The 27,997-nt window shown below is 32.0% G+C and overlaps 2 protein-coding genes across 9 annotated transcripts in view; both read right to left on the bottom strand.

Annotated features, from left to right (window-relative positions):
- Positions 1–22,616, bottom strand: part of LOC116844036 (protein argonaute-2-like) — a 39,589-nt gene extending 16,973 nt beyond the window's left edge. The window contains exons 1-16 of one of the 8 annotated variants that reach the window (XM_032815101.1): positions 22,369–22,615; positions 19,578–20,512; positions 17,372–17,858; positions 16,541–17,031; positions 16,082–16,297; positions 14,015–14,141; positions 12,646–13,016; positions 12,456–12,575; positions 12,110–12,386; positions 11,467–11,616; positions 11,239–11,398; positions 11,066–11,159; positions 10,557–10,720; positions 10,045–10,321; positions 9,642–9,826; positions 7,628–9,521 (exon numbers count right to left, since the gene is read on the bottom strand). In XM_032815101.1, coding sequence (XP_032670992.1) covers positions 9,437–9,521; positions 9,642–9,826; positions 10,045–10,321; positions 10,557–10,720; positions 11,066–11,159; positions 11,239–11,398; positions 11,467–11,616; positions 12,110–12,386; positions 12,456–12,575; positions 12,646–13,016; positions 14,015–14,141; positions 16,082–16,297; positions 16,541–17,031; positions 17,372–17,858; positions 19,578–20,512; positions 22,369–22,381 — 4,152 coding nt within the window. In that variant the 5' untranslated portion in view covers positions 22,382–22,615 and the 3' untranslated portion in view covers positions 7,628–9,436. Of the gene's footprint in view, positions 1–7,627; positions 9,522–9,641; positions 9,827–10,044; positions 10,322–10,556; positions 10,721–11,065; positions 11,160–11,238; positions 11,399–11,466; positions 11,617–12,109; positions 12,387–12,455; positions 12,576–12,645; positions 13,017–14,014; positions 14,142–16,081; positions 16,298–16,540; positions 17,032–17,371; positions 17,859–19,577; positions 20,513–22,368 lie in introns of those variants that run through there. The other 7 variants (XM_032815105.1, XM_032815102.1, XM_032815099.1 and 4 more) reach the window with 7 other exon arrangements.
- LOC116844038 (transcription factor SPT20 homolog) lies at positions 2,821–7,287 on the bottom strand. Its single transcript, XM_032815109.1, has 5 exons — positions 7,152–7,287; positions 4,945–5,168; positions 3,897–4,473; positions 3,227–3,559; positions 2,821–2,972 (listed from the first exon to the last, which is right to left on the bottom strand). The coding sequence occupies exons 1-5, from the start codon at positions 7,159–7,161 to the stop codon at positions 2,962–2,964; spliced, it is 1,155 nt and encodes a 384-aa protein (XP_032671000.1). The 5' UTR covers positions 7,162–7,287; the 3' UTR covers positions 2,821–2,961.
- Positions 22,617–27,997: the final 5,381 nt, after the last annotated feature.

Below are 27,997 nucleotides of genomic sequence, written 5' to 3'. Positions count from 1 at the left end.
CGCAGATATCAATCTGAATAGAAAAATCCCATCCCAATTTATATATGGTGTACAATAGATATCAAGGTAATTGTTTAATGCTAACTAAAGAAGATTGTATATTGCACGCCTCTACTGCTTAACATCATATGCTGCCAGGAGATTGTCAACAGGCTAGAGCCATCTTGAATGAGAATTTATCTAATGAGTTCATTCTGCCACTTTTCACACATTCATGAGTTAATATTGTTTAATTAATTTTTGAATAACTATTATGAAATTTGCAAATTAGTACAGGATTTTCCTGTTTAATATGATTCGCTCTATGTATGCATTAACATTTTATAATTAATTATTAGATATCCTGCACTGCGCACTGAGTGATATATTACAAATTCTTGTATAAGAATAATTCTAATGCCCGTGTTCATAGTCAGGCCTTATATTTCAAGCTTCCTTCAGTTCATCTTCAGATGCTCTGTAGTCAATAAAATAATCTGTAGAACATCTGAAGAACTTAAGGAGGCATCAAATATAAGACCTGACTATGAACACGGACATAAAACTATCAATTTTTCTCTCTCTCTCTCTCTCTCTCTCTCTCTCTCTCTCTCCCCCCTTTCTTTCTCTTTCTTTCTCTCTCATCCTTTTTCCTCTCTATCCTACAATTTTATCTAAAGATAATATGATTATTAATATGATAATACTTTACCATCTATATTTAGATAAGGTCTCCAGCCAATTACCGCGGATAAAAATCCGCCAACATGTAGATCTAAACCACTTCCTAGCGCTTTTACTCGTCTGTTTTCCCCTGCTGGGAAGAGTGATTTTCCAACCTATATATATCACTTATATTTAACAAAAATACATATCCGCACGTTTTTTTTAACCCTTTCGATACGGTTTGTCCGCGAGTACGTTACCACAGTACGGGACAATCGCAACACGAACGTAGATTTCGCCGCGGGGGGATCATAATATTTGATATCTTGTTGCGTAACGCATCTTACATCTTCGATGCAACGTCTGTATTCTCTTCATTTTGCAACTTATGTACATTAGATGTGAAAAATATAATAAAATGTAATAATATGAAAAATAAAAATAAAAAAAGCACACACCCATAAACAAGAAGAAGTAAAAATACATACTTGGAGTCTCTGTAATAAGTAAATAACGATGCTGTCGAAACGTTACTTTCACATTGATTTTCATATCACTAATCGCACAATTCTCGTAATATAAAATAAAAGAGTTACGAAATAAAAGATAATCAGTAATCATAGAGATAACAGATATACTCTACTCTACCAAAGTTATGAGTCAATGTGTAATTTTAATTGATTACTAAAGTCACCTCTAGTACATACACAGCGAGCGTTAAACAGTGAGTGACTACAGTCACCGTTAGTATCGAAAGGATTAATAATAGCAACTGTGATACAATTATATTTTTTGGAATAATGGTGATGAAAATAATCGTTACTTTGAGTATATTTTAATCGATTGGAGTGAATTTATTCTTGTGCCGGTGAAATACGTCAGATCTTTCTTCAATTTCGAATGAAAATATCTATTTGAAAATTCAGAGCAAAGAATTCGCTCTGTATGAATGAAAAGTCACGAATTAGAGTAAGTCTATTTTTCCAGTGAAATTTCATTCCAACAATTTTAAAGAGTACACTGTATGTGCATGTAATGAGAAATGAAGAATCATACGAAAATGGCCTCCAAAAATTGATGAACAAAGTAATGGAAATTGTAATATGTTATTTTTTTATATAAAAGTTACGATAAAAAAATATTATTCCAAGACGAGTAAATTAACGCTCATGAATTACATTTTTTTTTTAAAGTATAATAAATAACGGACAGAGTTGTTTCAAAAAGTTATTTATCTAGCTATGTCTGGTACTTTTGTAAAATAATATTTTTATAAAATATATATTAAAACACATTAACACTCATAGCACACATAAAACATAAGTAATGATTTAGCATTGAACAAATTGACCAAACAGAGGCGATTATTTTGTTTACAATCTGACAATAATCGACTATATTTGGACAATTTTTTTACTGCTTAAGTCTTAATGCTTACATTTTTCTCTGTGCCATGGTCTTAAGTGTCCACTTAAGGGAATATTATACTGATCTTTTTGCAAAGTTTGCGTCATATTAGTTGCACAGAATTACAAGTGCTTTTATATACTAATAATACGTGCGGTAATAAATTGGAGCACTGCTCAATATTTAACGAAAACAATAAAAAATTTTAAAGTTAAGATCTTGAACTATCAGTGTAAATATTTACTTGATACAAAAGTTCCGCGTGCAGATTATATGTACTACACGTGTTTGCTCCGCTGACAGAAACTTCAAGGAACATTTCTGTATCTTTACGACTAAAATAAAAAGCTTAAAACTACAGAAGAAGTTTGCGAAAAGATTTTTATATATAGTTATGTTTCTTGTTAACACGATAAAATAAATGCATATTTATATAAGATCTATATATATATAAGAAATACGGAAAAAATAGTATGTGATCATGACCACCGCTTCTACGTTATATTTTTGGAGTTCATTATCTACTTCAACACATTCCCTTAAGTATAAATAATATGACGTATACACATATATGCATACATATCAACATTGAAGTTTTTAATTAAGTTTAATTAAGTTTTTAATATCTTTTCATAGTTTGCAACATATATTTACACTACTAATAAAGTAATTCACGTATGGTGATTATAAATTGTATCACTTATACTTCCACTACTTACACTTATAAGTCTTTGTGCCGGAGCATGGCGCAAGATAATATCCAAAACTTGAATAGAAGTTTGAGACGTGGTTCGTTCCTGAAGGCTAGGTTTTATTGTTCTAAGCCACGAAAGATCAACAATACCTATTTTTTTTATAATAATTTCAAAGCTCCTGTTTTCGTTTCGTTCGTCGTCATGAATATTAACTTCACCAAACCACTATATCGAATCATAAAAAATTTACAAAGTGATTAAAAGATGAGATAATATGTAAAAAACTGACTTTTATTAGTTTGTAATTTTACACAATTAGGACGTAAATTTTACATTATTATAAATTACAATTTGATCTATCTCTTTTGTGCAAATAATACATCAAGAAAAGACAAATAATATGTGAAAGAATATTCTCTTTCTAGAGATTATATATACTTTTCATTAAAAAACATTAAAAAATGTATTAATTACTTCACCTGTGAATGGAAAGTCACGTGCAGCATATATATTTGCCCTTCCATCATATGCTGGAAATCTATTCGGATAATTTTCAATTCGCCATTTTTCAAAAATTTGCCTTAATATAGTTTTATTTTTTATTTCACGTTTTGGTTTGGAATCATCTTTCTTAGATTTTGCATTGTCAATTGGAACAATCTTGATGTCATAATGCATGGCTGTGGTTACAAAATCTTTTCTAAATATGATTTCAAACATATTTGTTTTAACACGGATTGGCGTCCCTGCAGTTCCAGCTTTGTAAGGATCTCGTCTTGTCGGTATTTTGAATACTTCTGTATTACCAACGCCTACAAAAATACAAAAGTATTAGATGGATGCAAAAAAGTTGGTCATGTTTGTGTAATAAAATGAAAAAAGAGAATTTCGAAGAATTAATAATTGTCACGAATAAAATAACTTTTTTAGGCATCCAACGAAGATTTCTTATTTTCCTTCTAATACGAAAATTATGCACGAGAATCTAATGCAAAAAATGACAAAACTTTTGCCCCAGCTAATATAAAGTAACATTACTATAACCATATACACGTACGTGCGTTTATAATTAAAAGATGCGATCAACAGCGAACATATTTCAGCATTATAAACTTTTTCTACACTACATATATGATAAGATTAATTTACCTAAAACTTGCTGAGTCGACGTTGACGGATATGAAACCGACGCTGGTTGCTGCTGCATTGCCTGTGATGTAGATTGCTGTGGGGGTACATCCCACGTTTGATGCTGAAGTGTTTGCTGTGGTGAAAGTGGCATCCTCCCTTGTTGATATACTTGCTGTGTAGTATGCGGTTCTGGAGATCGACCCCATGTCGATTGCATGTGTGTCTGTTGTTGAGATCTTTGTTCTGGTGAGAGTTGCCCACGTGAAATGTGGCATGCTTGTGGCTGGACTACTTGTGGTGGTAGAGATTGTTGTGAAGTAAGTTGTTGCGTATGTGGATTCGACATCGGCTGTGGTGTTGAAAATTGCGATGTAGCTTCAGCAGACCTTCGTGTCTGAGATACTTGTGCTTGTGATTGTTGGGGTGGTGCACGTCTTTGTATACGTGGATTCGACACCTGCTGTGGTGTTGGAATTTTCTGTGCAGCTACAGTAGACCACGCTCGTGTCTGAGATACTTGTGCTTGTGGTTGTTGGGGTGGTGCAGGTTGTTGCATACGTGAAGGTCCCCATGTTCGTGGTTTAGATTTCTGTTCCTAAATTACATATAGTTACATATATACGATGTAAGTTTTTCTTCTATATTCATGTAAATATACTAAATCTGTTTTACACAATTACATAAAGAAAAGAAAAAGATATGATTCGTGAGGAGGATGTCCCAAATAAATCGTAGTAGTAAACTTGTTAATCTTCTGCTAGTCGCAGATTCTCTTAAAACAAAGATGATCGCGCGTTACCCGAGAGTTGGGTATCCATTCATTGTAAATAAAACCCATATTTCAAATGCAGTTGCTTTATACGATTCTGCTGTTGATTCAGTGAAAACGAGCGACCTATTCTAGTAAGAGGGAAAAGAGGGTAAAGGAAAATTGGGAAAAACATTATTCTAATTCTCACTTCGTTATATCAAAATAAATTCGTTCAGCATCTCTCAAGTACCCGTGACTACCGGAAGGTTAAACAGTATCTGGTCTATTGCAATAACAAATTTAGTTGTTTGTTACCGGTCTCTGCTGCATCCGTGGCTGTTGCTGCGGCTGCTGCTGCGAGCTTTGTTGTTGCTGTCGATTGACATTCTCAAGACGTAATTCCGATTCTGAAATTTGCTGCGAGTTTTGTCGTTGCCCCCTCTGTTGTGAATTTTGCTGCCAGCTTTGTTGTTGCTGATGTTGTCTCTGTTGCTGCGAAGACCGTTGCCGTCTTTTCGTACTTAGAGTCCATGTATCTTCTGTCAGAACATAATTTACTTTGCCTTTTATTTTTACATAGGAAGAAAAGCGGTACTGCTCAAATATAATCCATCCAAGTCAAATTACAAAGTCATTGATCATCTAGTTCCCAAGAAATTGAAATGCAAATTACACAATTTACGATAACAATTGAAATAGACAACAGCTAACCTGTAATGATTTTGTATTACTTTATGCACTATATTTGTTTTGGTGCTTCTAAATTCTAAGTTAAATATCTTCTTAAAGATGGGATAATCTTAAACAATCTTAAAGATCTATAATCATTATATAAAAATGCGAAAGATACATTAAAATATAAAAAAATATCCAATGTCACGATTATTTTTCTAGTAATGTGCATTAGCGAGATTTGTACAGAAAAGTAGAAAACAGAAAGGCAAAATCAATTAAGCTTAATTTGTAATATGCTCTTTGTTTCCAGTTTTTTGTTTCTTGTCCTTTTCTGATTTAAGACTTAAGGTTTGAGTTAGAAAGAGATACAGAGAAAGAAGTGAATAGCAAAGAACAAATTGTAGATTAAACTTTAGAATCGCTCTGGTAGAAAAACAGAAACTATTGACTACCTTTATAGAAAAGTATCACTGGCTGTGATAAATTGGCCAGTAATAAGTAGTAATTTTATTATTCATACAAATAATAAAATTATTAAACGACAGTAATTATTGGCCAAATAATAATTTATCAATATTAAATTTCTATAAGGATACCATCTGATCACCAACACGAGTTGGCTTTGTCTTTCTGTTTTCTGTTTTTCCGCCAAAGTACGAATTCCTAGTGTGCGTTTAGCGGTACGTATGATATGTTTACAAACATATATCTAACACGGCACAGTCTTAGCTAGAAATATTAATAATAAAACTGTTCCGTGTTAAGTGTATGTTTGTAAACATATACGTACCGCTAAACGCACACTAGGGATTCCTGCTTTGGCGAAAAAACAGAAAATAGAAAAACAAAGACAACTCGTGCTGGTGATCAGACAGTATCCTTATAGAAATTTAATATTGATAAATTATTATTTAGCCAGTAATTACTGTCGTTTAATAATTTTATTATTTATACAAATAATAAAATTACTATTTATTACTGGCCAATTTAACACAGTCATATATTTATCACAGTAATACATTTCTATAAGGGTAGTCAACAGTTTCTAGTGTTCTACCAGCACGAGTTCTGAAATTTAATTTACAATTTGTTCTTTGCTACTCACTTCTTTCTCTGTATCTCTTTCTAACTCAAACCCTAAGTCTTAAATCAGAAAAGGACGAGGAACAAAAGACAGGAAATAAAGAGAATATTACAAATTAAGCTTAATTGATTCTGCCTTTCTGTTTTCTACTTTTCTGCACAAATTTCGCTAACGCACATTACTAGAAAAATAATCGAGACTGAATATTTTCTCATAATTTACCGTATCTTTCGCATTTTTACATAATGATTATAGATCTTCAAGATTATTTAAGATTATCCCATCTTTAAGAAAATATTTAATCAAAGAGCACCAAAACAAATATAGTGCATAAAATATTACAAAATCTTTACAAATATTTCAACATCTAGTAATCCATCCAAATCAAGTTACAAGGTCATTGATCATCTAGTTTTCAAGAAATTGATATGCAAAGTATATAATTTACGATATCTACTAAACAATATAACTATTATATAACACACGTATAATATAACAGTTATACTGTTAAGTGGGAAATTATAACTAACAGTTATTGTTTGCTGGAAAAAGACCGGATTTGCGCTTGATATATTCTGCCAGACGATATTTGATTTCAATATTATAACATCATTGTTAAAATTATATTAATTGCAAAATGTCCATCTTTCTTACATTAGTCACATATATTTTATTTTCAATAAAATGTCAATCTTTATATAACAATATATTGTAGCATCGACAATATAATTTCTGTTATTGTTTTATGTGATGATATACGAACCTTTTTCCATTTTGGTATTAAAATGACAGTGATTACTGAACGAAAGCACGAATATGACTGTCGCTTAAACGGTAGCTCGACAATCTTTTATAGCAAAACTAGTGAAAGCATTTGAAAAATTTCTTGTCCAATAGCAAGTCATAGATATTTATCATCAAGAAACGTAGAACCATTTCATTGGTTACATTTCACATTCGTTCCTTCGAACGAACAAACATAGTCGAAAACAAACATAGTCAAGTAAAAGGAAAGCGAAAGGAAAAGAGAGATGGCCAATCCCATCTCGCTCTTTCCATCTCTTGCAACTCTTTTCCGTTACGTCCTCGGCACGGTTGGAAAATTTACATACTACAATTGTGATTATATTTTTTGTATATTATTATGTTAGTATGTTTCTTTTCTCTCGTTGCTAAATAAATTAATAAAATAGAAATATTAATAGGCAGAAAAAATATATTTCTATATATTATTATATGTATTATTATATACATTTGTTTATTATATAAATTTTTTATATTATTATATACATAAATTAGACTTTCGAGATGAATTTTCGAGTGAATCGCGTTTCTTTGTTTACATAAGGTGAAGTAAAAAAAACCCGATTTCAATTAGGACAAAACAATGTGTCTGATACATCTAATATATACAATCACAATCATGTTTGTCTAATACATTACGTATGTGTAATAACTTAAAAAATATGAGATTCAGAATGATAGAATGTTTTTGCTGTAATAAGACTTATCAGGATTAGAAATTATCTTTGAAAAATAATTTGTTACTGTTATTAAAAAGATGTTCCGTTACCGCTACTAATAAAAAATATAACATCATTACCAAATTAATGAAAAAAAAAGTAATTTTTTTAACGTGACGACGGTCATGATGTTATAAAGTCAACGTGTTATTTCCCAATCGTGATTTTTGTTAGTGAACATTAATACCTTTGTGTTTACCACTTTTCCAGAAAGTCCCTTTAAGTTATATATATATAATTTTTTTTTTTTATTTAGTTTATATTTATTTTCACACATCTTCACATCGATTATAACATTTTAAGACTTCGATTTCCTCGTTGCAGCTACACTGAATTATAACACTAGAAGTGAGAAATTTTCTTGCATATATTGCTATATATTTGAAGAAATTCATCTTTTTTATACTCTTTACTTGCGTTTACTTATGCGTTGAGTGCAAATGATGCCAAGTTTACTTCGATATATAATGCAAGAAAACAATTCACAATTCCTCACTGCTGACGTCATAATTCGATACAATTACAATCAGGAATCGGAAATCTTAATTCGTGCTAACGTGTGATGATACAAATTATATATATGAACATCTATCTATAAATAATACCAAGACATTAAATCAAGAACAATACAAACATTACATCATTTATAACATAAGCCCAACATTTATAGTTTGAACATCTACATGATTGACACCTGATTAAAGGTAAAAAACCCAATAAAAACTTTACTCGTCACGATTTTTGAGAATATACAATACATGCAATAGGAGGTTTTGAATATATAAAATTACCATAGATAACAAATTATTAGTTCTATATACCCTCTGTTTGTTAATATTATTATTTATATCTTCATAAAATATCTTTTAGTGAGCAAGTTCTATTTAGGCCATGTAAATGCTCAAAATAAATGTCTTATTCTGTCTCAGTAAATTATATATATTTTATAAAATGTTTGACAAAACACACGACACGCTAATGTACGTATGCAAATCGACTTCATGAGACTGAGCAAAAGATCTCCTATTTTTCCAACAAGCATATAAAAATTTCGACAGATTAATGCAAGATTAGCAAACTGACACGCACGATGTTGAAGAATAATCTCATTAAAAATATCGGAGACTTGTGACTCTTTCTTAACGACGATGAATATTGAGTGACAGTGAAATAACGATGAGAATAACGCGATGATAAATATTTCTCGGTAATTATTTATCGCATCGTGCGCGTTGCTAGATAACACACTCACTCATTTTCGATTACATCGTATCTACAGATCTCGACGAAATCTTTAGCTCAGATTGTTGTGTTTTACGCAAATATTAGTATATCTTAAATCAAACACTTAATATATAATTAAAAATTAACATACATAATTATGTTGTTGTATATAAGCATATATAAGCAAGTTAAAAATAATATAAGAAAAATATAAGAAATCACATTTAAATGCATACTGAAAAAAAACTGTTTTACATTGTCAACGATGTTGGACAACTTAAGACTGTGTATGTACTTATATTTAAATAAAAGACATCGGCATCTTAAGTAGAGGCTCTAATTTACACTTATTCTTATCTTGAAAGTCCATTTCAGTGTAACGGTCCCTGCAAACAGGAAGAAAATGTACATGTCATCACAATTCATCATAACTAATTACTCAACTGACTTGAACATATGATTGATTCCAATTAATTGTCCGTATCATACCGTGATCGGTTACTTACCCTTGTATCCACATTCTTCCACGATATGCCGCCAAATGAGCGTAATAAGTTGGAGCTGGATAGCTTACCGATCTCGTGCAGCGTGCATACATATGGCAGAGATGATACGTCAACTCTTCAAGTTGATCTTCAGTAAAATTGCTTTCGTTACAAATACATCTGTATTTCGTAGGTCTTGCTGTACCCTGTACAGAAATATTATATTATATATAGGATAATTATTGCAAATCAGATATATGTTCATTAAACTGTAGAAACACATATGTACTTCATATAAAATTGACAATCTATATATTCTAATATATGCTCTTTATTCCAAATAGTTAAATGATATTATAGATAAGAATATTCATTTTATTATTAATACCACTATATCTGTAAACACACACATACTAATGCTTACTTGAATGCTCGCGTGTGACACCAGGTAAAAATCAATATGATTTGGATGTGTGATTTCTGTGTCGACTATCGTGCCGGCTTTTACATTGCGGTTCCTGTCGTCTGAATCCTGGTCACGCGTGGGGAAAAGACGTACATGGTGTCTCTTTTGAACAATCACGAAGGTAAGCTGAGGATTAAATCCAGGTCTCTCGCGTGCATATTCCCTGCATGCGTCTTTGATGCTTCTTATTTCTTTGTCCAAAACCATTGCAATTTGACCCTCACTGACCCCATCTCTAAATTCAAATATAAATGTATAAACAGATATGTAAATAACAAAAATAAAAACGAAAAAATTGATATCGTAATCTCCAAAATGGAGTTAGCTCCTTATTTTCCGTTACATTACGTAATCTACAAAATACCTTCTATTACGTATTCGAATACTTAATTTTTCCTGAAAGTGTTCTTATATATACAAAAAAATTGTTTTTAAAAGTTTTGATATTGAACAGCATTATCAATACGTACCGATAAAAGATAATTATCTGTGGTGGCATTTTCATTTCCTTAACATAAAACTGTATATGCTTTATCATTATTTCTTTCAGATCGCTTATTTCTTCTTGTTTCGGCTGCTGAAGTCTAATTGTGACGTTATATTTAAAGGTAGTCTCATCGTGACTTGCAGCGACCTGAATTATGATATTTTCCATTAACACACATATAATTAATATATGTATTGTTCAAAATAATTAAAAACTTATTTCTTCAAATGCTCGTATCAAACATAATATAAACGTGCTTTAAAAATATTTCATCTTAACATCCTGATCTGTTTTATTCTCAATATATATATATATATATATATATATATATATATATATATATATATATATATATATGTGTGGAAATATTATTTTTATATCAATGATCATGTCAATCGCAAATCAATCTGCAGATACATTTGAAGAGTTGGCTACTTATTTGTTTTGAACAATATATATAAAAGGAATGTGTTTTTTAATAATTGTAGTCACCGCAGCTACAGACGGTATATCTTTGGCATCGGGAGACGGATGGCTGACATCCGCACCAATGAGCATATAATTTTTACCACGTAGACAATATGGCCTGAAAAAAAACAAATTATGTACAAACAAAATTACCGAAAATTCTGCAATATATTAAAGCATAAGTGTTATGTACTCACATTGTATTCTGAGTAAACGTATGATTAATGCCATTTAATTTTGAATTTATTTTTAGAAGAATATTCGATATCGTCGAATTATTGGGGTAAAGCACATTCTTCATTTTTATACATTGTGTCAATACACCTACTCTTAATTCGCTTATTTTTTTCACCGTGCCTGTGATACATGTGATTTCAGACATACCTAGAATTGTGAGTGAATACAGAAATTTACCTTGTACTTACCATATACTGCATCCGTACGATCTGGCAAAATAACAATTATTAACTTCAAATCTCTCATATTGGAGAAGAATCTTTCAATTTCGTGTGGTACTGGTTTCACTGTCGGGTATGGGAGCTGTGCTTTTCCGACTGTCATTCCAAAATAGGATGCTAAAAAGCCAAAGAAACGCAAGAGATAAAATAATTTAATTATTATATTACAATTATTGTATAATATAAAATCATTATAATTATATACTAAAAATAAATAATATTAATAAAAATATATAATATAAATAGGATATAAATAGAATATATTTATATAATATAATAAAAATAGAAGATATTTAACTCAAGACATGCTAATGCATTCGTTGAAATTTTACATGGTTGTTTAAAAAATACTAGGGGACTTTTTGCTCGAGTTAACGTGTTCTACGCACGTGCATTGGTATGTCTTGCGTTAACGACCCTGTATATGTAATATAATTTTAATTAATTACAATCATGAAATAACGGACATCTGAATTTAAGATTGTAAATTAGCATCATATTGGATTTTATTTCCAAACAAAAGTGAGGCAATTAACAAGAAAGCGTTCGAATTTATGAGAAACAACCCAAAATAAATAAATTTAACAAGTAAATTTTTCATGTACTTCACCTTGGTTTCTTAACACATCCACAAAATCAGGTAAATTTCTGTCTATATTTTTATAACAGACATTGGCAATAGTCCATGTACCGTCCTCTAATTTTGCAGGTTTACTAAATCTTTTAGCACGCCAAACTCCTTTGCTCACCAACGCCGGAGCTCGGTCGTTATACTGAAGTGCTGGAGGAATTAAAATTCTAGCGTCGACCTCCTTCATTTGGGCAGCAACTTGCAAATGAAACTCGTTTTGCATAACATGGCTGTCATTCACACAGATCCCATTGAACTGTAAATACATAACATGATAAATTACAATATATTTTTATGATGGATATTAGTGCGAAATGTGCTTTACCGCTCTCCTTATTTTTTCGATACGATCATCTGTTTTCGTAGCTGCGTATTTAATCATTTGAGTAGTTTGCGATTCATCTAGTTTCCTGTTAACCGCTTGACCAGGCGCGACTTTACATAACTGTAAATGAGCGAATTTTTAATTTGTGTTATTTGATCGGTGTCAGCGAAACATAAGATGGTTCACATACTTCTGCAGGCAAATAGGTCTTGCCATCTCTTTTGCCTACCCAAAGGCAAGGAAGATGTGGGAAATTCAATTTACAATTCTTGACTGTAGCAAAATACTCCTGTATCGAACACATCTTTCCCTTTACATCAAATTTATGATTAATGGCGTCTGGGCCTAATCCATTTATTCGATGTGTCCGCTTGGTGCTCGGTTGATTAGGTATCGCATAATTCACCTTTACACCAGTCAAAACTTTGTTAATTTTGTCTTCATAGTGAGTCACTGCATCTCGTGCATTTCGTGAATTTAGATCTTCCCTTGTCTTCATTTGAAGTATGTCGCATATTATGTCAACGACATTTTCAGAGGCCACGAAAGCTTTATGAGCGACTAGAAAATATATAAAAGATATTATACATATATATCAATAAATTAAAAAAGACATCAATAAATCAAGAGGGGGGTACCGATTGACGGTACGATTGGATACCACCAATCGGTGCAAAGAATTATCTAGTGAATTACCAAGTCGAACCAATCATTATAATCTGTGTCCAATCGTACGATGGTCAATCGGGTCCCACCCAATCAAGAGATATATCACCATTCATACGTAGATATACATATTTATACAATTATATTTATACACGTACATATACAACATATATACACACTGAGTGTCTAAATCAAACCATGACTGCTGCGCAGATATCAATCTGAATAGAAAAATCCCATCCCAATTTATATATGGTGTACAATAGATATCAAGGTAATTGTTTAATGCTAACTAAAGAAGATTGTATATTGCACGCCTCTACTGCTTAACATCATATGCTGCCAGGAGATTGTCAACAGGCTAGAGCCATCTTGAATGAGAATTTATCTAATGAGTTCATTCTGCCACTTTTCACGCATTCATGAGTTAATATTGTTTAATTAATTTTTGAATAACTATTATGAAATTTGCAAATTAGTACAGGATTTTCCTGTTTAATATGATTCGCTCTATGTATGCATTAACATTTTATAATTAAGTATTAGATATCCTGCACTGCGCACTGAGTGATATGTTACAAATTCTTGTATAAGAATAATTCTAATGCCCATGTTCATAGTCAGGCCTTATATTTCAAGCTTCCTTCAGTTCATCTTCAGATGCTCTGTAGTCAATAAAATAATCCGTAGAACATCTGAAGAACTTAAGGAGGCATCAAATATAAGACCTGACTATGAACACGGACATAAAACTATCAATTTTCATTCTTACGCCATCTCTCTCTCTCTCTCTCTCCCCCTTTCTTTCTCTTTCTTTCTCTCTCATCCTTTTTCCTCTCTATCCTACAATTTTATCTAAAGATAATATGATTATTAATATGATAATACTTTACCATCTATATTTAGATAAGGTCTCCAGCCAATTACCGCGGATAAAAATCCGCCAACATGTAGATCTAAACCACTTCCTAGCGCTTTTACTCGTCTGTTTTCCCCTGCTGGGAAGAGTGATTTTCCAACCTATATATATCACTTATATTTAACAAAAATACATACCCGCACGTTTTTTTTAACCCTTTCGATACGGTTTGTCCGCGAGTACGTTACCACAGTACGGGACAATCGCAACACGAACGTACATTTCGCCGCGGGGGGATCATAATATTTGATATCTTGTTGCGTAACGCATCTTACATCTTCGATGCAACGTCTGTATTCTCTTCATTTTGCAACTTATGGTCATTAGATGTGAAAAATATAATAAAATGTAATAATATGAAAAATAAAAATAAAAAAAGCACACCCATAAACAAGAAGAAGTAAAAATACATACTTGGAGTCTCTGTAATAAGCAAATAACGGTGCTGTCGAAACGTTACTTTCACATTGATTTTCATATCACTAATCGCACAATTCTCGTAATATAAAACAAAAGAGTTACGAAATAAAAGATAATCAGTAATCATAGAGATAACAGATATACTCTACTCTACCAAAGTTATGAGTCAATGTGTAATTTTAATTGATTACTAAAGTCACCTCTAGTACATACACAGCGAGCGTTAAACAGTGAGTGACTACAGTCACCGTTAGTATCGAAAGGATTAATAATAGCAACTGTGATACAATTATATTTTTTGGAATAATGGTGATGAAAATAATCGTTACTTTGAGTATATTTTAATCGATTGGAGTGAATTTATTCTTGTGCCGGTGAAATACGTCAGATCTTTCTTCAATTTCGAATGAAAATATCCATTTGAAAATTCAGAGCAGAAAATTTGCTCTGTATGAATGAAAAATCACGAATCAGAGTATCTATTTTTCCAATGAAATTTCACTCCAACAAATTTAAAGAGTACACTGTATGTGCATGTGATAAGCGATGAAGAATCATACGAAAATGGCCTTTAAAAATTGGTGAATAAAGTAATGGAAATTGTAATGTTATTTTTTTATATGAAAGTAACGATAAAACGAATATTATTCCAAAACGAGTAAATTAACGCTCATGAATTACTTTTTTTTTTTTAAATAATAAATTACGAACAGAGTTGTTTTAAAAACTTATTTTTCCAACTTTGTCCGGTATTTTTATAAATCAATATTTTTATAAAATAAATATTAAAACACATTAACACCCACAGCACACATAAAACATAAGTAATGATTTAGCATTGAGCAAATTGACCAACCACAGACTATTATTTTTTTTACAATCTGATAATAGTCGACTATATTTGGACAATTTTCTTACTGCTTTAGTCTTAATGCTTACATTTTTCTCTGTGCCATAGTCTTAAGTGTCCACTTAAGGGAATGTTATACTGATTTTTTTGCAAAGTTTAAGTTATATTGGTTGCATAGAATTACAAATGCTTTTACATACTAAAAGTACATGCAATAATGAGTTGGAATATTGCACAATATTTAACGAAAACAATAAAAATTTAAAAAAAGTTAACATCTTAAAGTTAATATCTTGAACTGTCAGCGTAAATATTTACTTAATACAAAAGTTCCGCGTGCAGATTATATGTACCACACGTGTGTTTGCTCCGCTAACGAAAATTTCAAGGAACATTTCTGTATCTTTACAACTAAAACAAGAAGCTTAAAACAATACATAATGTTTGCAAAAAGATTTTTATATATAGTTATGTTTCTTGTTAACACAATAAAATAAAGCAACGCACATTTATATAAGATCTATATATATAAGAAATACGGAAAAAATAGTATGTAATCATGATCATCGCCTTTACGTTATATTTTTGGAGTTCATTATCTCTTTCAGCACATCCCCTTAAGTATAAATAATATGATGTATACACATACATGCATACAGATCAACATTGAAGTTTTTACACATTAAGTAATATCTTTTCATAGATTACAACATATATTTACACTACTAACAAAGTAATTCACGTACGCTGATTATAAATTGTATCACTTACACTTCCACGACTTACACTTATAAGTCTTGACGCCGGTGCATGGCGCAAGATAATATCCAGAATTTGTACAGCAGTTCTAGTCATATCCATTTCAGGAAGACCAGGTCTCATTGTTTTCATCCAAGAAAGATCAACAGTACCTGCCTTATTTATGGTAATTTCAAAGCTCCTGTTTTCGTCTCGTTCGTCGTCATGAATATTAACTTCACCAAACCACTATATCAAATCATAAGAAATTTACAAAGTGATTAAAAGATGAGATAATATGTAAAAAACTGACTTTTATTAGTTTGTAATTTTACACAGTTGGGACGTAAATTTTACATTATTATAAATTACAATTTGATCTATCTCTTTTGTGCAAATAATACATAGAAGAAAAGACAAATAATACATAAAAGAATATTCTCTTTCTAGAGATTATACATATTTTTCAACATTAAAAGATGTATTACTTACTGTATCTATGAATGGAAATTCACGTGCAGCAAATACATTTGCCATTCCATCATATGCTGGATATCTATCTGGATAATTTTCCACTCGCCATTTTTCAAAAATCTTTCTAAGTAAAGTTTTATTTTTTATTTCACGTTTTGGTCTGGAATCATCTTTCTTAAATTTTGCATTGTCAATTGGAACAACCTTGATGTCATAATGCACGGCTGTGGTTACAAAATCGTCTCTAAATATGATTTCAAACATATTTGTTTTAACACGGATTGGCGTCCCTACAGTTCCAGCTTTGTAAGGATTTCGTCTTTTCGGAATATTGAGATCTTTTTCACTCATCCGTTTATCCTTTTTCTCCAACATAAGTTGAGACATCCCTCTAGCTAATTCAGAGGAAGCTGATGTCATTGGAGGCACCATTCTTGATGTATCACTTTTCTCAGTACGTTCATCTTTACCTGTTGTTCTTCCAGTCTGCGCTCCCGAATCACCAATGCCTACAAAAATACAAAAGTATTTTAAAAATATAAAAGATTAATGCAAAATAGTTCGTCATGATTGTGCAATAAAATGAAAAATAATACAATTTCGAAGAATTAATAATTGTTATGAATAAAATGATTATTTTTTTTAGGTATCCAACGAAGACTTCTTATTTTCCTTCTAATACCCAAATTATGCATGAGAATCTAATAACAAAACTTTTATCCCAGCTAATATAAAATAACATTACTATAACCATATGCACGCACATGCGTTTATAATTAAAAGATGCGAACAACACATTTCAGCATTATTAACTTTTTCTCAACTACATATATCATAAGATTAATTTACCTAAAACTTGCTGAGTCGACGTTGACGGATATGAAACCCACGCTGGTTGCTGCTGCATTACCTGTGGTGTAGATTGCTGTGGAGGTACAACCCTCGTTTGTTGTTGAAATGTTTGCTGTGGCATAAACTGCTGTGTGGGTGGAAGTGGCATCCACCCTAGTGGTTGCTGTGGATGCGGTACTGGAGGTCGACTCCATGCTGGTTGCATATGTGTCTGTTGTGGTACTTGTTGTTGTGGATATTGAGCCCGAATCGCTTGTTGTTGAGTTACTCTTTGTTGTGGTGGGAGTTGCCCACATGGAAGGCCCCACGCTGGTACAGATTGTGAAGTAAATTGTTGCATATGTGGATCCGACACCTGTTGTGGTGTTGGAAATTGCTGTGCAGACCATTCTTGTATCTGAGTTACTTGTGGTTGTCGTTGTTGGAATGGTGGAGGGTGTTGCATACGCGAAGGTCTCCATGCTCGTGGTTTAGATTCCTCTCCCCATATTAAAAATTGCGGTTAACATACATCGATTTTTATTAAAGAGCCTACTATTATGATGAATGATGGATTTAATATGACAGTTAAGTTGCATTAGTATTTGTTGTTTTAATACAAGATATGATTAATGCTAATTTACGAAGTCGCTTGTTGCTGTAAAGATTACTAGGAATGATCTTCATACTAATAATCACTGCTTACCTTGTTATCATGCATCAAGCACTATTTAAAGTAGTAAATCAATATATCAATAACTTATAATTAATTCTCTCCTTTTAAAATTCCGAATGCGCGTTAATTTATTAATTCATTTTTTAATTTAAATTGAGATTCAGAGTCGATTTTATAGTGAAAGATTTGATTTACCGCGTATGTTGAAAGACTGGAAAACCATTCAGTGTGTGAGTTTTAATACTATCAAACATTATTATCCTCCCATTCCAATCTACTTGCACGAACACCTAGCATTTGCTCTTATAGGCCTCATCTCTCTTAAGATGATATTTATATTACTCTAACTTATTGCATCGGTGTGCAACAAGCTAAAAAGAACAGACCTATGGATAAGTGTCGCATCATATGTTGGATACTTCGATTTCTTACGTGAGATCAGCGTTATGTGTGTGTGATAGCAACAAATTTTCTTTTTATGCTATGTAAATTAACTAAGTCTGTTTTATACAATTGCATAAAGAAGAAAAATACGAGATCGTGAGAAGAGGATACACTAAATAAAATGTGGTAGCAAATTGACTAACATTCTGCTAGTCACAGATTGTTTTAGAACAAAGATCGCGAGTCAGTCAAAATGTGTGTTCTATTTATCTTAAATAAAAATTTATATTTCAACTGTGGTCGCCTCCTACGGCTCCGATGTTAATTCTGTGAGAGACAGATATATATTGTTCTAAGAGGAGAAAAAGAAGATAAAGGAAAATTGTAAAAATATCACCATACTAACTTCCATTTTGTGGCGTACTAAAATGAAGTCGTTCAACAGCTTTCAGGTATCTGCGACTATCGGAAAGTATCTGGTATATATAGTATCTGTTCTATTGCAATAACAAAATTGGATGAAAGAATCGGGATCAACACCTTCGTGTTCGCTGCGTAATTTTCTCTTATTCTTCTTCGTTGACGATTTTTCGTTTGCGAATAGCGTTACTGTCTTGCACAGTCGAGTAGGCTCTGATCTAACTGCTGATTTGATCTGATCCATTCCGAAGGGTCTAGAACGCTCATAATTGGGTCCCTTAAGCCTCGTGTCCACAATACTAGAAATTGACCCGAGATCTAGATCCGAGAAAAAAGCAACCAATCCATTTGCAGCTTTTACGGAAAGGCGACAGTTCTATTGGTTACGTGTTTCTCGGATCGAGATCTCGGACTGATTTCTAGCACTGTGGACCCAAGGCTTTATATATATATGCTTTACATAGATCCGCCCATCAGCTAGATCGCTAGACGACCTCAGGAATGTGTTAGACAAAAGGTCTGTTCTTTGTAGCTACACTGCTGAACTAGTACAAAATATTAGAGTGAGAAAAACGTATACTTGTCTCATTTCAATTTATTGCACCACGTCAGCAATGCAGCTACAAAGAACAGGCCTAAAGAGTCGAGCGCTCGAATCTCGGCCATGGAAAATTGATATTCATAGCCTATCTAACCCCGAGTCGTAAACGACTGGCCTATACTAAAAACTCAAGTATTTATTACCAGCTGTGATTGCTGCTGTTGTGGTTGCTGCTGTTGTGGTTGCTGCTGTTGTGGTTGCTGCTGTTGTGGTTGCTGCTGTTGTGGTTGCTGCTGTTGTGGTTGCTGCTGTTGTGGTTGCTGCTGTTGTGGTTGCTGCTGTTGTGGTTGCTGCTGTTGTGGTTGCTGCTGTTGTGGTTGCTGCTGTTGTGGTTGCTGCTGTTGTGGTTGCTGCTGTTGTGGTTGCTGCTGTTGTGGTTGCTGCTGTTGTGGTTGCTGCTGTTGTGGTTGCTGCTGTTGTGGTTGCTGCTGTTGTGGTTGCTGCTGTTGTGGTTGCTGCTGTTGTGGTTGCTGCTGTTGTGGTTGCTGCTGTTGTGGTTGCTGCTGTTGTGGTTGCTGCTGTTGTGGTTGCTGCTGTTGTGGTTGCTGCTGTTGTGGTTGCTGCTGTTGTGGTTGCTGCTGTTGTGGTTGCTGCTGTTGTGGTTGCTGCTGTTGTGGTTGCTGCTGTTGTGGTTGCTGCTGTTGTGGTTGCTGCTGTTGTGGTTGCTGCTGTTGTGGTTGCTGCTGTTGTGGTTGCTGCTGTTGTGGTTGCTGCTGTTGTGGTTGCTGCTGTTGTGGTTGCTGCTGTTGTGGTTGCTGCTGTTGTGGTTGCTGCTGTTGTGGTTGCTGTTGTTGTGGTTGCTGCTGTTGTGGTTGCTGCTGTTGTGGTTGCTGCTGTTGTGGTCGCTGTTGTTGTGGTTGCTGTTGCTGTTGTGACTTTTGTTGTGATTTCTGCAGCTCTTTCTGTGACTGCTGCAGCTCTTGCTGTGACTGCTGTTGTGGTTCTTGTTTCTTTTTTTGCTTCTTTTGCTGTTGTGGCGGTGGAGTTTGTTGTGAAGGATGTTGTCTACTTGTACTTGGGATAGGATCAGTACTTGAAGTCGATGCAGCTGCCGCTTGAGCGTGTTGCTTCTTTTTCCCTAAAATACAAATACTTAATATAAATATTTTTATATTTAAATAGTTTAAACTAATCAGATTTCAATTAATACTTATGTATCGGTAACACATCCAAATTATAACAGTAAAAAATTATAAATATAAGTTATACATATATATATATATATATATATATATATATATATATGTATATTATATATATAAATAATGCTCTATGATCTTTTTCCAGTCAAAATTTATGAAAAGCTTATAACTCCAGCTTATAACTAGCTAACTCCAAGAAGCATGTAAATGAAAACATAACAAGGAAAATAATCAGTCGCAATATAAAATACAGAACAACATAATGTATACAGCTGATTTTTCTTGTATTGTATATTTTGAAAATATGATATCTCAAAAATGTATTCCTAACATTCTTGCAAGTCTGGGTTAAGCAAAATAAAGAAGATATAGCTAATTCAATTAGCTGTCGATTTAATAATTGAGCAAGTTGTGCCTCTAAACAACAAGGGAATCCTAGGAGTCCTAAATATATAAAACAATGTTCCAAATAAGAATAACATTCTGACAATTTACTTCTGAAAATTTCAATAGAAAAAAATTAAATAACACATTTCCTGAAGAAATTTCCCAAAGTAATACTTAGAGGAAACTAAATAAATAGATTAGATTCTTTGGATTATGATACAACTAATCTTTCTTTCTTTCTCAAAAAGGAATAATAAAACCAGTTACTGTTTGAAAAACTTAACATTTCATTTTATCATAGAGAGTACATACCTAGATAGACAGTATATAAATATAACCGCAATCTTACTAACCAGTTTATAAAGCTTGCTTTATAAACCTTATAAATGGTTCAATGTGTCACTCATATTTATCATACATGGTACAATAAAACAGAAATATAAAAGCACTATAAAAAAAACTGATCAAAATTTGCTCAAAACAATATGTGCAAAATATATGAAAATAATATATGAATGTAACTTCCATTAAATGTATTGTCACATTAATGTGACAAAAATTTATATTACTGTATGATGTAAATTTAATGATTAATTTATTACATTTGCCTTATGAATATACTTAAACAAATTGCAGAGACAATCATCGATTGTCTCAAGTTATAATAATCCTAAAATTCTAGGTACTGATCAATGTAAAAATACTACTCACAATTTAAATGAGTCATAGATTACACGATTATTCAAAACAATAATAACGAATTCCTATTTGTAATCGATGTTATCTAGAGTACCTCTTGATAATCGAAAGATTGGATTCGTACCTATTATTTATCCTTCTCAGAACAATATTTGATATTGATGTATTTGATATCAATGCTACAACAGTGTAATAATAGAGAGTAAACAGTGACTGACATAAAAATGCTCACAACTCAAAATTAAGATTAAATAAATTGCGTGTACGATTATATTACGTATAAATTATATTACACGATCATTTTATACATATACAAATCATAATCGTCGAACGATTATACGATTCTCGTAAATAATAACAAATTCTTATAAACAAGATACTTAAGGCAATGGCTCATATGTGTAAGTGTACAAATTATGATTGCCGTACGATTATATCATTAACATAAGCAATAATAACAAATTCTTACATTCAAACGACGAGACGTCTAGGGCGGTGCCTTTTAAAAAATGAAAAGACCGGATTTACGCCTGATTACTATTTATCTTGCTGAATGATATTTAATATCAGTACTATAACATCATTATGGAAATCATGTTAATTGCAAAATGTCAACTTTCAGTCGCATATCATTATCAACAAGATGTCGATTTTTTGTGAAAATCGACAATATGGTTTCTGTTAACGTTGTATATGACAAACGTACCTTTCTTCACCATTTTCGTTTGCTTGAATTAAAACGTGTCTAACGTTTTACTTGAAGGCGTTGACGCCTCAAACTCGCCAAAGATAAACTGAAGATCTTCAACGATCACTGAAGTCACGAGATTACCGTCGCCGATGTGGAACACACGCAATCACACTTCTCCCGATCAATCTTTTATAACAAAAAAAATGGAATCGTCCGGGAAATCCCTCATCTGATGACAATCATGGGTGTTTTTCATCAAGAAACGTAGAACCATTTCATTGGCTACATTTCAGGTTTGTTCTTTTGAACTATGATCAAACACAACCGAAAATTTTAATGACAGCATTAAGGCATGACAGCATGACCATCTACAATGGCCTGGTTTGCATCGTGCACTTGATACACGTACTAAATAGTAACTTTCTATTAGATAATCTTAATATCGATGATATATATATAAACAACGGTATATTAAGCTGGTATAATACTCATCAAGAAAACATATTATATTGATTGAATGCGTCACCGTTGATATGCATTGGTCTGGTTTACATCATGCACTTGATATGCATACTAAATAGTAACTTTCTATTAGATAATCTTAATATCGATGATATATATAAACAACGGTATATTAAGCTAATATAATACTCATCAAGAAAACATATTATATTGATTGAATGCGTCACCGTTGATATGCATTGGTCTGGTTTACATCATGCACTTGATATGCATACTAAATAGTAACTTTCTATTAGATAATCTTAATATCGATGATATATATAAACAACGGTATATTAAGCTAATATAATACTCATCAAGAAAACATATTATATTGATTGAATGCGTCACCGTTGATATGCATTGGTCTGGTTTACATCATGCACTTGATATGCATACTAAATAGTAACTTTCTATTAGATAATCTTAATATCGATGATATATATAAACAACGGTATATTAAGCTAATATAATACTCATCAAGAAAACATATTATATTGATTGAATGCGTCACCGTTGATATGCATTGGTCTGGTTTACATCATGCACTTGATATGCATACTAAATAGTAACTTTCTATTAGATAATCTTAATATTGACAATGCATATCAATGGCAACGCGTTTAATCAATACAATATGTTTTCTTGATGAGTATTATATTAGCTTAATATACCGTTGTTTATATATATCATCGATATTAAGATTATCTAATAGAAAGTTACTATTTAGTAACTTCCTATTAGATAATCTTAATATCGATGATATATATATATATATATATATATATATATATATATATATATATATATATAAACATTGATATATTAAGCTGGTATAATACTCATCAAGAAAACGTATTGATTAAACGCGTCGCCATTGATATGCATTGTCAATATTAAGATTATCTAATAGAAAGTATAAAGTATAAAGTAGAAAGTATAAAGTATTACTATTTAAGGCCATCACACACAAAATTCCGTAAGAACTTAAAACGTAAGCGTAAAGAAATCGACCAATCCCAATCTAGCACTCGGCTCTTTGTAACCCCTCCATTATTACGAAGAGTCGATTGGGATTGGTCGACTTCCTTACGCTTACGTTTTAAGTTCTTACGGAATTGTGTGTGTGATAGCCTTTAGTACGCGTATCAAGTGCACGATGTAAACCAGGCCATTGGCTGCGTTCGCTTTGGGCGCTTAGGCGCTGTAAGCGTCATTCTATCTTTATCGCTCATTACATGCGAGAAGAAGATAGAATGACGCTTATGCCTGGAACACAATACGCCGTATATCGGAGTTGAAAGTCGGAAATCAGCCGATGAGCCAATGAGAGAATTTATTTTTTGAGAATGGCTTGGTTTATATCGTGCACTTGATACGCGTACTAAATAATAACTTTCTATTAGATAATTTTAATATCGATGATATATACAAACAACGGTATATTAAGCTAATATAATACTCATCAACAAAACGTATTGTATTGATTGAATGTGTCACCGTTGATATTGTCGATATTAAGATTATCTAATAGAAAGTTACTATTTAGTACGCGTATCAAATGCACGATGTAAACCAAGCTAATGAGTTCTCCTTAAGCCTGTATCAGACTACCGACTGCACAGGCCGACCCGACTGCCGACTACGGCTGCCGACTCTCAATGGACCAATCACAGTGTGGCGTCGACTCCGCGCCTCACTGTGATTGGTCCATCGACAGTCGGCAGTCCGGTCGGCCTATGCAGTCGGTAATCTGATACGGGCTTTATTGGATCATCGGCTGCGTTCCGACATCCAACTCCAACATACGGCGTATTGTGTTCCAGGCCTTATGGCTCCTGCACACAGGACGCGGTAATGTTTACCGCACGGCAGAAGTTCGTGCGACAGCCAATCAATATGCTGCTTTCCGTAATAACCTTCAAGCTCTTACGGAAAAACAATATATTGATTGGCTGTCGTGCGGACTTCCACCGCGCGGCAAACATTACCGCGTCCTATGTGCAGGAGCCATTACAGCGCATAAAGCGAACGCAGCTATTGGATGTTTACGACAATCAAGGTGCTATTATATGAAGCGCGGAAACGCGGAAGACAAAATCTTACTAGATTTTCGCATTCCGCGAATTAAATTATTTCTTCCTGTACGTTGAAAAAACGGAAAAGCGGGAAGCCCAAAACTTTTCTCTATTATCTTTTCATCCAAGGTATCAAAGTATGAATTCCAAAAAAATATCAGATCAGAACGTGTTTGAACACGTCTTTTGTAACGGCGGTTAGATTGAACAACTTGTGATAACTTGTGACAATTTGTGACAATGGATTTTTCCGCGCTTGTCCCACGATTTTATTTCTTCTTATATTACATGAAACACAATTTGCGTGGAAAAGCGGAACGGTTTGGTGACAAATAAACATCTGTATTCATTTTTTTAAATTATATTAACTTAATTTACTGCAATTTTTATAATAATATGTTTATCTTTTCAGCTTATCTGTTGAATACAAGCATTTTAATTAATAAATATCGTTAAAAATTAATATTTTATAATTCCCCATACCGCTTTTCCGCACAAAATATGCCGCATGTAATATAAGGCAATCAAAACAGACGCGGAACGCGTAGCGGATCTAGTAAGATTTTATCTTCCACGTTTCCGCGTTTCCGCGCTTCATGTAATGACACCCTGAAGGTTATTCACCGCGAACACCGTTGTGTCTGCAAGGGAGTGGTCGCGTACGCGCGGTGAAAAAATAATAATTTTGATTTTATGGTATGTATTTAACACTTTTAAAGATACAGCTTCACTTACGACTGAAGTCTATAATTGCAATATTCCTACTATAGTAAAAGCTTTTCTTTATTTCTTCCCTTGGTTTTCTAATATGAGATACCATATCATATAAGGAAACTCCTCGACTAGAAATTTCCCCCATGGTCCTAATCGAGTTGATCATAACTGGATGTCGGGTCCTTTTAAGATTATAATGTTGAGTTCTGAAAAATCATGTAACGCTACGTCGTTAAGAAAGGATCTTAATCATGTTCATTATAATGTCCTCATCAGGCTATACTATTGAATCCTTATCACGTTTTTTCATACACCATAATAATATTAAATTAATGTTGAGAAAATGTTGAATTGCGACAATGTCAATATTGCAATAACATTGAAAAATATTGAATCAACGTTGCACAAACCTTGATATAATGTAAAAATGTCTGCTTAAAAGTTTTTCGCATAGTTTTCATAAAAAAAAAACTAATTCCTAGTTTTCTTATTACTATTAAATTATTATTATTATGTTTTATAACTGTTAGGAACCAAAAAATTGTTAAAACATTAAAACTTTCGCGAACTCTCTCTAAATAATTTTAAATCCCAAGCGGTATGCCGGTCACCATTCATCCTGACTGTGTTGCTTAACCTAACGATTAAGCGGCACACGGTGATTCCAATAACTCCAGTGATATTCTTACAATTTATAACTTTACAATTCTTACTTATAAAATGTATACTTATAGTATTCACGGTATATTATAACGTACCTAGTAAATACGCGTATTGATTTGCCTATCTATTTTATTTAATATTTTTAAAGTTTATTTGGTTATTTGCAAAATGACTTCGACCATTCCTTTGAGCTTAATGTTTTTATGCATTTTTTGTTATAAATACAACTTGCGTCAGACTCTATATAATAGAGAATATTATGAACTAAAAGAATTTTTTTTCAGGTTTACACAAAATTGCTTAAACACATTTTAATTTTACATATAAACAATAAGAAAACTATATATGATTATTGTATATTGTAATATAATATGAATAATACATATGTATTAATATAATAAAATTTAATAATAATTTATTTTATTATTATTATTATATAATAACAAATTTTTTCATTATTATTATATAATAACAAATTAATATTATCAAAAATATAATTTTCAATGTTTCTCAAATATTATTGCAATATTGCAAAATATCAAATATATACTTTTATATTTTTATTATTATACTCATATTTTTTGTTGAGTATTTAAAAATTTTATATAAAATATATGTGAATTTATATTTCAACACTTTTTTATAATACTTTAAATTTAAAAAATAATAAATATTTTTATGATATTATAATAAATTATTTTTATGATAAATATTTTTATAAAAAAATTTATAAAAATTTATTAATTAAACCTATTATATATAAGATTGTTACAAAAGGTATTAAAAACTGATAATGCGTCATAATAGGTAAAATAAATAAGATCCTAAAAAGAACCTGATCAATAAAACATTATAAAATAATATATTAGGATAATATATTAAGGTCGTAATATATACCTAATCATTATAACCTTGCAAAGGTCTTCCTTACTCGATTTTTATCAGTACATGACTAGATTTACCATAGTAAGAGTAACCTTCCCAGACAGCACACGACGTCCAATGGACGTCCAATTTTGGTTTTTGTTTAGTCCCAACGTCCATGGACCTAATATAGACGTTTTAATTACGTACATTAGTGGATGTACAAAATACGTTGACTTTTGTACGTTTTAAAGACGTCCATTTTATGTATTTCTATGAAACATACGTTGAGTTCGTATATGCCTTCATTTATTAATAGTATAAGCCGGTTTCACCAACATGAATGAATTTAAACAATCGATTAAATTTATCTTCTCTACTGGAACAATTGTATCTGTCAAACGATGATGCGATTGGTTAGTTACATCGAAAAAGTTATCATTACGAGTTTTTGAAAATTGCGAACAAATTAACCCCTCAATTTGTATTATTAATAAGAAACCCAACTAGCAAAACACTAAAAACATTTAAACATTTAAAAACATTTTAAAAACATTTAAAAAACATTTTTTAAAATGTTAAAAATAATGGGATAAGTTCCCATTTTTCATTAAAAAAACATATTTTTAACGTTTAAAAAAATGTTTTGTTTTTAATATTTAATAGAAGTTTGACATTCATTAAATATTAAAAAAAACAATATTTTTCCAATCCGTTAAAGAAAACATTTTTTAATGAAAAAAGGGAATTTACCCAGACAGCACATAATATTTATGATAAAAATTCATAAATATTTAGGTCGAATTATTTTTTAAAAATATTAC

The sequence above is a fragment of the Odontomachus brunneus genome, unplaced genomic scaffold (genome assembly GCF_010583005.1).
Source record: "Odontomachus brunneus isolate Ranch 3 - 2012 unplaced genomic scaffold, Obru_v1 Obru_scaffold_039, whole genome shotgun sequence".
NCBI lineage: Eukaryota > Metazoa > Arthropoda > Insecta > Hymenoptera > Formicidae > Odontomachus > Odontomachus brunneus.
The sequence above is the reverse complement of the archived record's forward strand: the minus strand, read 5'-3'. Positions and strand labels throughout refer to the sequence as shown.